The 13,104-nt window shown below is 31.9% G+C and overlaps 1 protein-coding gene across 1 annotated transcript; it reads right to left on the minus strand.

Moving 5' to 3' along the window:
- Positions 1-5,282: 5,282 nt before the first annotated feature.
- Positions 5,283-11,721, minus strand: Mfap1 (Microfibril-associated protein 1). The gene is made up of 9 exons (XM_088233500.1): positions 11,535-11,721; positions 11,031-11,233; positions 10,412-10,641; positions 9,440-9,615; positions 8,084-8,265; positions 6,924-7,045; positions 6,628-6,771; positions 6,278-6,374; positions 5,283-5,600 (listed from the first exon to the last, which is right to left on the minus strand). Exons 1-9 carry the CDS (start codon positions 11,599-11,601, stop codon positions 5,409-5,411), a joined length of 1,413 nt encoding a protein of 470 aa, XP_088089626.1. The 5' UTR covers positions 11,602-11,721; the 3' UTR covers positions 5,283-5,408.
- Between the last annotated feature and the right edge of the window lie 1,383 nt (positions 11,722-13,104).

Raw genomic sequence — 13,104 nt, forward strand, 5'->3', positions numbered from 1 at the left:
GAACCCGAATCAGATGGTTCGAGGCTCGAACCGCGCTCTGCCACAAATTGATTCTTATTTCCTAGAGTGAGACTGACTAGGCTTAAAACAACTTTTATTATAAAGGTTTGAAAATGTTTAATCAGTTACCAGAAAATCTCGGAGAAACTGGAAGCTTCTCCACTTTTTCATCAAAATGCTTTGGGTGCATTAGTTATAAATAATATGTTATGTAGAATCATAGATGAATTTAACTTCGATATATTTATTTTTATAGTGTTTTACTAGTATGTAAATTTATGTAATATTCTGAATTTACAAAATAAATGAAGAAAAACAAAATAAATTATTTTTGTGATTCAAGTGAGTGAAGAATGAAAATTAAAAAAAACGTAAGTGTGTTATTATAAACTAGAAACGAAGTTCAAAAGTTTATTTTTTTTAATTACAAAAGGGGCGGGGGAATAGTAAGGGGTTATTTTTTAAACTTATTGTGGGTGTATTCATATAGGAATTGTGAACTTGTACTAAAAAAAGTTTTAATGAAATGAATAGTATCTTTCCTTTCATTATTTCATCATCATCATTCCATTTCCACACCTAATGGTGCATAGGGTACTGCATTGGTACACCAATCGCAGCGTATCTTAAACATTTTTGTTACATGAAGGTAAGATGATCAGTCTTACGCCTCAGGTAGCAGTCCAGGGACTATGAAATATTCTAGCGTGAAAAATATTATTTAGCAGCTATGAAATAAAAAATAAAATGGTCCCATATTGGCAATGCTTGACTCACACACAAGAGGTTCCGGGTCAATTCCCGTTGAAAACACAAAAATTGAATGTGATTTTTCCCAAGCCTGGGTATTCTGTGATGTAATTCACCGTTGTTATTGGGCCTCCTGGCGGTATCAAATAAATAAATAAAAATTGTAAATATTTTTTGTGTTATGATACAAATCACGCAAGAGTTGTAAATTATGCCAATGTTTAAATAATTCATTTAAATATCAAAACTCTTTGTAAAACGCTTAAAGGTTAGAAATAAAATAAAGAAACAGTTGTTATGGTGTATTCATTAATTTATTATAAAACGTAGATTACGATGGAAATCCATAACAATTTTTGATTCTCAAAAATACTTTTAAATACTAGATTGTACATTTCATTACCTTAAAGTTATATAAATAAATTGGATTTCAATTTTATTTTGATTTTTAACAATATCATCAGGCTGTATAAATCACATATGGCTACTGGGAACACATAACATCTGAAGAGCCACATGTAAAAAAAAATTACACTCTTGTGGAACATTTCACATGAAATAAATTTTCATATCACCGATTACAATAAAATTACAGCAGGGCCTCGATAGCCCGAACCCCAGGTTATCCGAACGACCCCCCTAGATCAGTGAAGCCTCTGCGGCCCTTGTTATTTGAATCAGATGACATTTCCAGCCATGATGCAGAAGATTTCGACCCTGAAGATGACGTACCATTAAGCCTTTTTCGAAACAGAGGCTTTTCAGAAGTAGAATTTTACAATTTCTTGATAAACAATGCTGATATTGATTGTCTGGAGCCTTTCACTGATGCAGACATAGTAAAAAATGAGCATGACAGTGGAAATGAAAAAGAATTGGAGGCATCGGAACTAGTTGTAAGGATTCCAGATACACAAGCTGTGTCTGTCTCGAATACTTGCTTGGCGTGGATGGATGAATTCGATATCTCAGTTCTCGAAAAAATGCTCTTACCCACATTAAGCGATAAAGAGTTATATCTATGTCGCCAAATAATACTCGTCAAAGCACTAATGTTGGAATTCTTTTAGCCTTTAACATACTGTGTGGAAAAACTCCCTTGAGTCACCTGAGGTAACGAAATGATCGCATGATAATCAGGGTCTCTTTTCATCTTATTAAAATTATATGCGAGCCTTGCTGTGTGATCTAATTAGAGTACATCTCTTTCTCTTGTGGTGCCTCAGAAGTAGGTACCAGCAACTGTCAGTAGAATAGCAATTGACAACAAACACGACAGGTTGGTAACCCAGAGGATCAGTGGTGTAGGTAAACATATCCTGCCATAATCGACAGAACAACATAAGCAACATTTTTGGCGAATTGAATTGCGTTTTTTTAAGAAAAAGTGTTCCTTATTGCCTCCTGCACAAGTGTTAAAAACATCATAGCTCTATAAAGTTCACCTGCCACATTTAAGGATATTTATTTTTATTTATTAAAAGAAAACAACAGCCATTATAAGAGGAATAAAAATACAATATTTACAAATAAACCAAAATTATAGGCCAATTAAATAAAAAAATATGTTGACATATTATTTTTAAGCTAAGCAAAACAACGTAACTGGCAACAATGTAGGCAGTTACGCTAGCTCGCACCACTGTCAGAGTTATAGGCAAAACAGTGTTACTGCCACTATCCTAAAAGCGGTAGGTATTTAAAAAATTTGGCTGTCTTTTCAGTATTGGCAGTAACCAACCATTATAAATCCCATTTGCCGAACTATTCAAAAAAATATATTTGGAACAAAAATTTTAAAAAACCTTCTCCAGCACAATTCACTATTTGTCGCTTACGTTGTTCTGTCGATTATAGCTCGATATAAAAGCACCGACGCACTGATTACTCCTTCCCTTCTCCACTTTTGCAACTCGCCACCTACAACCAAGATCCGAGATCTTCACAACTTGAAATTATTGTCAATCGCGTAGTAAAAATATTTAAATTCCAACGTCAGTGCTAATTTGTATTAGGAATATATTCAATAACGAATCTCGTTAATTTTTTATTGTAATTCATTTAATCTTTAGTAAATAGTTTTCAAAACTCATGTATGTACAGACTTTTATTTTATTATGAAGTGTAAAGCAACCTTTTGAAGAGTAGGGCCACGAGTACCAAAGTAGGGCCAAGTGTGAGATGTTGGATGTAGGATTTCGATCGACTCGCTACACCACATTTTAGCCTGTAGCACAGGGCTAAAAACATCTACGTGTAGTTTATACACGCTTTTAGACCCACCTACTGAGCCAGTAGTAGAATCGACAATTAGCTGATCGCTAATGAGTGATCTTCACAACTGGTGATCTACACCGCAATTGGTGTCCCTCATACTAAATTAATGTTTTATGAATTTGTTTAAGGGCACTTGATATTTTGGAGATCCTGATGGACAAAATATTTCATTTAAAATTATCTGCTATACCTTAATATATAAGATATTTTTTTCTTATGTGTTCAGGTTTACTTAAAGATTACCAAAAATTTTGTGGTTATATCCATAGTAGTCGCCGAGATATGAATTAATTACGTGCAATTTTCAACGCCGGTTACATCACAGAGCGAGCGGAACACAAGCGGTTTAAAAAGGGTGATTAATAGCATTATACTTTAATAATATAACATTTTGAATCATTAAAACATACTTTTACTAAGAAAAAACTTTGATTTATTTTTAAAAAATGCCTTTCAAGATACCTGCATACAATAATCTGAATGCTTCAAACATCCGAACAGGGTATAAATTTTGGATATTGGGAATATCGAGGCCCTGCTGTAATATGGTGATTGATTTTGGAAACAGCTGGTCTTATTCTTAGTGGTGGGGGGTCAGTGCTATTCAAGCTCCTGACGTCACTGCGACCTGTGAAGATCTATTGTGACGGGTCAGCTGTTACATAACTTTTTAATTCCTGTGTTTATAAAAAATATTTTATATTCTATAAGTACTAAAGGATTTTTATCAAATGCATTTTAACTTTTTTCATATTTCATACTTATTATGGATTGTATATTCATTTTAAATTAACAATGGGTCTCCAACTGGATAATAAATTGAAAAAGTTAAAAAAACATGTGCTATCTTACAATGTATGTATGAAACATATTTAAAACGTGGCTTTAATATCATTCGAGCCCATTGCAGGTGAAGTGAACCAACTGACAAAATGGTAAAACTTTTGTATCCACAGTTTTAACTCTACGAGCTTTTGAATATTTTTTTAACAAAACTGTTTTAATATTTTTAATTTACATTGATGTTTTGTACATAAAGAACCAAGAAAAAAGTATTCTGGATTATACTGATTAAAATATCAGTTAGTGCACTTCAGCTGCAATGGGCTTAATATAAATGATAAGGATGACAGAAATCGCTAACAAACAATGCCAGCTGTCCAATTAAAAAATGAACTTTTCTGTGTTATGTCGACTACTAACATAAGCAGAAAAAAATAGCGATGTACTTAGGGATACCAATAATTAAAAAATAAACTCTTCGCTTTTTAATTTCGGTAGGTACAGCAGTAAATCATTCTTAATTTTGTGTATATTTTAATGGAACACCTCAGCTGAATGGGTTAAGGAGTCATCTTGACAAAGAAACGGTTGTGTTATGAAATTAGTCTGCATATGAATCTTAAGAAGTGATTTAAATTAAAAATTGTTTTTTGTAAATTTGTTTAACATGGAAAATCACAAAGTTAGTGCTTTAGTTTATGAATTTATTTTTGTACATTAATATGTACAGAAGTTATTGACAGGCTTATTGCTTTAAGCAATTTCTTTTGACTGACTAATAACAGACTGATTTTGATGAAGGATTTTCAAAAGCTGTCTTTTAGTGGACAGATAGTAATTATACACATAAAATAGCTAATTTAAAAATAATACATTTTACGTTATGGTTTAAGAAAATAATACAAAATGTGATCGGGTGAGGAGTTTGGAAGGAGAGAGGAAGAGGATCCAGGAAAAAAGATACAATAAAAATAATGTTTTTTAAAAGATAGACAGCGATGCTTCAGGCGATTCTCAGAGGTGATCGGAAAAGCTGAATTTTTCACATAAAGAGGTATTTCATTTTAGAGTCTGGCACCTTAAACGGGAAAGGAATTACTGAAGAATTATGTGGTATGTCGAGAAATGAAAAGTGTTCTCTCCAGAAAAGAGCAAAGCAATAGACCATGAACAGTAAGACAAGTTTTTTTTTATATCCGGTCATAGAGATTACTAAGAATGTTATGAAGTAATGATTTATGCGCTGATTAAAAATAAAGTAACTTGATTTTAATTATATTCACACAATTTACTCACTCAATATTGTACAGAATGGCTCATTTCAGTGATCGTAAAAATCTACAAAGCACGATAAAATTTCATAGGGTAGATTGATTTTTACAGTATTATAATTTTTTTAATATTATTTTTATTTATTTAATGGCAGGCAAATGCACTAACCAGAATACCATGAGAGTAGTCATGAAATTATATTTTAAAAATAATAATCGAGCCTAATTTTCAAGTGTTGTGTGGATTTGTACAACCGGTGTGTAATTCGCCAATGTCACAAATTGGCATACCATAACTTGTTGCAATCAATTAATAATAATAAATATTCATTTATGCACTCTTTTCAGCGAGGGTTTCTCAAAGACTTGCTTCGTAACAGTCTTAGACGATGCATGGAATCTGGCATTCTGCGGAAGTGTTTCGGTAGACCACGGAGAATCGAACTGGGTAGTATCCTGATCCACCAAGTGGGTATATTTCGTACGTCCTGACCTGCCAAATTTTTTTACTTGCATAACCTGGAACAGAAAAGGTCATTATAAACATGACAAAAACATTAAAATTAACGTACAACTTTTACTCAAAATGCTTATGATAATAATCACTACATTTCAGACAATATAAGAAGGTATTTTTGACAGATTGCAATAATGTTGTGACAGTCTTTTTTCTTTCAATTTTCGATATCGATTTTGAATAATTTTCCGTCAGATCTTAATACATATTAGTTCAACGTCAAAATTATCATCGATTAATTTTAATTAATCGTAAGAAAAAGTATCGCAAATTCAGGGCCAGTTTTATCAAAAACAGTTTTTAAAAATTCAAATCGTATATGTATGTAATTGTTATTATTTTCTGTAAATTGACAGAACTGGTTGCATGAAAAAAGTAAGATAAAATAACACTGTTTATTAACACTGTTTATTATTAACATTTTCAAGAAATAAAGTCAGTTTTTCAAATAACAGGAGTTACTTCCTTTTCCTCAAACACAGTTGACATCAATAAATCAATTTAGAATTTTCGCATTTAAATGATAGGTATCCTTCGGATATTGAGCTACTATTGGGTAACCGGCCAGATAATAAAATTAGGCCAGGTAGGCCGGATACCAGATAGTTACCGGATATCCATTTCATCTCTACCATTTAGAATAAAATGTGATTTCAAAATGATATATGAAGTAGAATACCTTTGGTAACACGCTTTTATCAAAGTGATCGTCCAATGTTGGTCCAGAAAAGTCTTGTTTAAGGACATCTTCATCTTTATCGAGATAGAAAGCACCTCTGAAATAAATTAATTAAAGATTTAGTACAAAGCATTAAACAAACAGTTTAAAATATGGTCATATTAATATTTTAGATTCAACCAAATGTATATTTATTATATGCGCCACAAACGGCAGTCGTTTAAGGTAATTTTTAAAGCCTCTAAATCTTCAGTTGTATTTTTAAAACTACTGAAACTTTTTCACCAAAGAACCTACTGATTGGGTTAGGTTCTTCTTAGTTACTTAGCTTTCAAGTAGATTGTACTAACCTGTGATAGTATTTCTGCAGGAACTTGTATTTGCCTTTTGAACTTTTGTTAGTAACCATTTTGGGATTGACTCTCAATTCTAGTCTTCTCTCCTCCTCTGTCATATTGCGCATTCGTTCTATCTCTATAGCCTCCTTTTCCATACTGAAATTAGAATAATGTATTATTATGTATGTGTTGAAACATTTGAATTTTTAAATAATTATTTATATAATTCAAAGATATTATTTAACCAATACAAGAGGGTAATTTCTTTTACTGCTCGAACTTTAGTTTATTTCATTATTTCTACTTACGTATCTCTTTCTTCTTTGTCCCGTTTCATCCTTTTCATTTCCCTCAGTTTCCAAGCTTCATATTCCACTTCGTCGTTTTCATCATCTGTGCAGACATCATTTATATTACTTTCTGTATCCACCTAATAAAGAAAAACATATTTAGGATTTTGTACCTTAAATGCATCATATTTTATTACCACAACCGCTTTACCACAACTTGATTCCCATGTTCTAATAGTGAGTTATTTAAAACTCGTTGAAAATGGCTGCAAAAGTTTAAATATTCAAGTAAATCATAAGAACAGGAATACATTTTTTTTATAATAAAATATTTAGATATATGGTTTAGGAGAGACCGAGTAACAAAATTAGTATGAAATCAATATATTTTTGTAAGATTTTTAAAAAATGCTATTTATTTTATTACTTCACACTACATGTACTAAAATATTTAAATGAATAATTATTAATTACAGTAATCTCAGCTTTACTTAAGTACAATTTATTATTTAGTGAAGCATGCTAGAATTTATATTGGACACATCCCTACAAGCCTACATACAATTTAGTCACCTGCTCCTGCAGATAATAAAGCACATCACACAAAGGAAATTTTAAGATTCCATTCAATTATAGGTTATTAATATTTCTATTTTCTTCTTCATAATATGTATTTAATTACCAATAAGACCAGTCAAATCAATCTCTAATAATTTATGTGAATAAATTCATATTTATATCATTGACAGCTGTGTATTTAAGCTATTGTACGTGGAACGCATCAACTATTCAAAAACGCCTATTAAAGACACGTAAATTTACATAAACAAGGAAATGATATGTCATATTGAATACCATACCGTGTCTCGTTTAGATAGGACAGGCAAATATATACCCACAAACCATCGCCCGAGACCAAGGGCTATACACACACTTTTAAATGTCTATTTGGCTGTTCTGAAATGTTGATAACAACATACAATAGTTTATGTAGCTGCCATCGATACATATGACACTTAAATGTGCCCATGTTCCAGCAGCGTGGCGGCTATATCCAAAAAAAATCATGTATGTACATAATGTATGCAAAATTGTAAATTAGTAAGCATGTTAAACGTCGTGCCTTTCTGTTGTTGAATTACTTAAATAAATAGACGGTTTTAAATTGTGTTGCAAACCTTTTTTTCCTGCAATTCTCTTCTTACAGATTCTTCCACTAATCTCAATGCCTCTCTTCTCCTTTCTTCTTTTTCTCTTTTGGCTTCTGATTCAGTTTGTTTCTGTTTCTGGGCTGCTTTCTCACGTTCTATAACTGTTAAACGGTCTTTGGCACGAACAAATACTGGCTTCAGTCGAGGACCTATGGTGAGAAATGGATACAAATGAACATATTGAATTTATTTTTATTTGGGTATGACTTTACCTCAAAACACATTCACCTTTTATTTATGCATTTTAAAGTAATTTTATGTAGAAAAACATAATGTTTTTTTTTTCAAATACCACAAAAATTTATAATTAGGGAATAGTTTCAAGGGAACTTGTAAATTTGTTTGAATACTCAAATATAATTCAACATTTTTCAGATATTTTGCATGCAAACATTAAGTCCATCTGTAAATTTTGTATAGTGGTTTGCATATTTGTCTACTGTGAATAATGTTTCGGGTTTAATTTCTTGTATTGCAATAAATTCTTGCAACAATTTTTTTCAAGACAGAATCTTCTTTATAAAAATTGCTCGTGGACAATTCTAGACTCTGCAAGGGGCTATTGCCAATATAAATGCTGTAAATTTAATATGTTTTAGGTTAAAAGCTCTAATAATTTCTGGAAGCTTAATATTTTCCATTTTGTGCACCCATAATACCAAAAGCTGCCAACATTTTAATTATGCAAAAAAAATAAAATCTTTAAGATTATTTTACGATTATATTAAAAGTGTATGAGTTTCCGAAAAGTCTCAGGGAAACTAGGATTGTTTTCAAATTTAGAATTTAATTCCGAAATTTAATAAAGAATATGTATATCAGAACACATGAGAAGATTAAATATTTTTAACAAATATTTTTCTAAATATCATATATTAGTTTGAATTTTTTTTTGTTATGACTTAATTTGCGTGTCCGAGTTGATGAAGAATACAGTTCTAGGTGTGAAATAGAACCAGTACCCCAGACAAGTGTTTTTACTCAATGGCTTCTCTCAGGTGAAAATCCTGAAAAGGGAAATTGAGTGATTGGCACATTTGCCTATCATGCATGAGATACTGGGTTTGATTCCTGGGAAGGTCGACATCAAATATTTCTTTCAAAGGTGATCCTATACTTCAATATTTCATATTATATTTTATATTATTCACATTTGACATTGGGGTATTGAAAGCAGTTAATTCTAAAAAAACACCAATCTTCAATTTTTTTATTTATAATTATCCATTCATCATAGGCTTAAAGTTGTTTTTGAAATGTATGTAAATTGAAAGCTACTGTGTATAATGAAGATGGAGATAGTTTTGCATATATCGTAGATACCTGTGTCTTCTTCACTGTCTGTATATTCATCATCTTCTACATCATCGTCATCAGAATCATCATCATCCCTTTTAGTAGGAGGAACCACACCGGGAAGAACACCTTCATCTTCCTTTTCTAAAAGTTCCTTCTCATCATCAGCGGCTCTAGACATCAGCTTCTGACGCAGTAACTTTCTGTAAGAGTAGGGATAGTACAATAAAAAACTACTGGCGAAACTTTTTTTAATGTTCGCTATCTTTTCCAGGGATCTGAATTATATGCACATGTTGCTAGTTAATCTACTTTATTTAATATTTTTCTTTATATTTTTCATTTATATTTTTTTTCAAGTATAAGTACTACAACTTAATCTTGCTCACAGTAAAAAGGTCTCATAGGGCAAACGCATCACCACTAGCCGGTTGGTAGCTGTGACGGTGCGTACATGTAGTGTGTCCATTTAATTTTTTATGTCTCAAAACAAAATTTTAAAGGTAAGTTTTTTTGTTTCTTGTCTGAGTTGCATGTAACATTCTCATATGGCATTGATTTTAGTGTAAACTATGTGTATTCTGGTTACATATAAAAGTATCACTATCATGAACAAATTTATTCATGCCATGTGTATGTGTCAAAATCAAAATGGCCGCATAGGGTACAGCGAATCAAATACCGTAATACACAGTGAATCGTGATCCACCGTGTACCTAAGCATATTTATTTACTGTGTACTAGAATGGGCCACTATTTAACTATTTGTGTTCCACTCTACCCCGACCTAGAGTACACAGTGGATCATTTCTCATTTTTTAATAAAACCGTTGTAACTCTTTATATTGTAATAAAAATCTAAGAAAATACAATGTAGTCCGAAAATACAAACCATTACAAAATTACAGCCCTCCACCCTACAAACAAAGGGTGATCCACTGTGGGCACGCTCACCCCATGCTTTATATGTAAATAATGTATGCTTGCAGAGGACCTTACCTTCGAAGCTCAATTTCCTCTTCATCTAACTCTTCATCAGACTCTCCCGAGCTATCGTCACTGCTCCGCTCATCTCTCCTCCTCTCTTGTTCCATCTCTTCTGTGCCGGATTCCACCTCTGCAACCAGCACCTCAGGTTCTACCGTGTGTCGCCTTCTGACGTCTTCTCCTTCATCATTATCTGGTACAGACCTAGCAGCACGCAAACGTCTCAAGCGGGGGTCATCGGTCTAGAAAATTATACTGCCTGTATTTATTCCTTAATCTTTTAAAGACGGTCAAGTTAAAATTATAATATAAGGGAAAACCAACATTTGTCTTATTTTTGTATCATACTACATGAGAAAAAAGTCTAAAACCTTTATATAAGAGTACCCCTCGCGAGGATAACCGGTCCTAAGGAGGACTGTACAGTTTTCAAAATTTAATTAACATCATTCACATGTCAATAAAATATTTTAATTTCTTCCATGCTAGGATTTTTATTTCTTTTATCATTCTCTTACTTGATAGTAATGGAAGATTTGAATTTTTCATAAGGTGTACACATTTTTCAAAAATAACGAAGGATTCATTTTTAGGTAAATACAATTATAATTATTACTGCAACTTTTTATACCTCTTTATCAGAATCAACATCCAGTTTATCATCTTTGGGTTCTTTGATGACGTGTGGAAGAAAACGGTGTCTTTTCTCCATTTTTTGCTGCTCCATAAAATCTTCAGCCCCTGAATCTTCATCGGATGATGAAGCGGGAGCATATTCGGGTCGTTTTCCAGAAATATATCTCTGCACTTTGACTTTCTGCATAGACACCTCACCTAGGAATTAAATCAAGATAATATTAATTTGATATCATTTGCTATATTTGATTCCAGTTCGTTTTGCAAGACATCATCATATAAAACATTACTTAAACTTTAATATGATAAATAATCTCGATTACAGCAATATTTTTAGGTTACATTAATAAATTCCAAGGTAAAAAGTGTTTTCTAATGTGTTCACTGTCGACTTATAATTAATCAGGGTTTAATATTTCAAATTACATTATGTTTATTAAAATATACACAGATAATACATTATATTATAATGACAATAAATGTAAATATGTTTAATTACCCTTGTCATTTCGCACTGGGATTGCACCAGCAGTACTTTGGATCGCCATTTGAAGAGAAGAATTCATTTTTCCGTTAAGTTATATATTATACAATATCAACAAAAATACTTTCAGGCGCTATCAGAATGAAAGCAACATGAAAATGAACGAAAGCAGGACGAATGCTTGCTTGTCATTTCTGACTTTGACAATCAAGCCACAAGATATCTGTAGTCTGTGCCACAAGTCATAGATTAAATTAATTAAAGACCTTAGACCACTGATCACTGACTGGCAACATTAAAGATGTCTGTCTCTCACATAAAAAAAAAAACAAAACGTGAAAGATATCTTCTTCTTCTTCTTCGATGGCGCCACAACCCAAATCGAACCATGCGAATCACTTATAGGGGCCAGAACATCCAAGTTGAGAGGTGAAAAGAAACGAAACGAACCATGGCCTTCTTCAACTTTTGCCTCTAACTCCACCTGTCCTCAGCAGAAAATTTCCAATTTGTAACTTGTAGAAGTTGTCTTTTTTTTGAGAATTTTTTTGAAGTCATCTTTCCGCCTTAGTATAAGTCTTCCAATTCTTCTTTTACCCACTAAATGTCTAGTCATGATTCTCTTAGATACTCACATCAGCCATTGCTTGTACGTGTCCAGCTCATCTCAACTTGAGCAGTTTTATGTGCGTGTGTGGAAACGTAAATGATGTTGGCCAATAAAAATAACATTAATTTTGTTTTCCTTTTGTTTTTTATGTGACAATGCAGTTTATAAAAAAAGTAATTATGTTGCAATTACAAAAATTTACAATTATAAAAAAATATTTGAAAATCACTCACTCAACATTTTTTTTTCAACGATATTGGATGTTTTGTTTGAGCAAAACATGACTGAATATTTTTTGTAGTTTTTTTTGCTTGGGAAAAAAAGGTTTTCTGTACAAGTGAACCTTCCTTATTTTGTATCAAAAATATAAATTAGCTGTTTCATAGTTTCATAGAAAATATTTAAAATCACAATTTCTTTTATTTTTTTAAATGAAAACCGCAATCAAAAAAAGTTTTGATTGTGGTTTTCATCTATAAAAACTGAAATCAAAATTATTTTTTTTAGCAACATCAACTCTTATAAAAAAATAAAATATCATTTTGCTGGGAGAACCAAAGGGCATCTATGACAAAACGTATGAATATGGAAGAAGATAGGAACGTATGCCGGGGTAGATGTGTGTGGCGGTCCATTGTCTCTGCCTACCCCTGCAGAGAAATGGCGTGATGGTAGTAGTAATAGTAATAGTAGTAGCAGTTGTAGTTAATAAATGGAATCGAATTTTTTTTCAATAAATTTTTTTTTGAGTTTTTCGAAGCAAAGAACTAATTTTTCAGTTTTTGTATCGACATTTCATGAAATTAAAAATAAAATTATGGATTCTGATAAAAATTTTGTTCACGAAAAAAAAATGTAACGCTTTAATTGACAAATACGCTTACGTGTATTCGTAAATTTAAGCATTTTTTCAATCCGAACATTAAATTCCTTTTCTTAATTTAATGTTGCCATTTCATTATTTCAAATAAAATA

This window comes from Micrasema longulum, unplaced genomic scaffold, assembly GCF_059751315.1.
Source record: "Micrasema longulum isolate JH-2025_06_02 unplaced genomic scaffold, ASM5975131v1 h1tg001113l, whole genome shotgun sequence".
Taxonomy (NCBI): domain Eukaryota; kingdom Metazoa; phylum Arthropoda; class Insecta; order Trichoptera; family Brachycentridae; genus Micrasema; species Micrasema longulum.

Coding starts and splice junctions, on each gene's coding strand:
- Mfap1 (XM_088233500.1), bottom strand. CDS start 11,601: ATGAATTCTTCTCTTCAAATGGCGATCCAAAGTACTGCTGGTGCAATC. Junction 11,234..11,534: donor CCCAGTGCGAAATGACAAGG/GTAATTAAACAT, acceptor TTTAATTCCTAG/GTGAGGTGTCTATGCAGAAA. Junction 7,046..8,083: donor GAGAATTGCAGGAAAAAAAG/GTTTGCAACACA, acceptor TTTCTTTATTAG/GTGGATACAGAAAGTAATAT.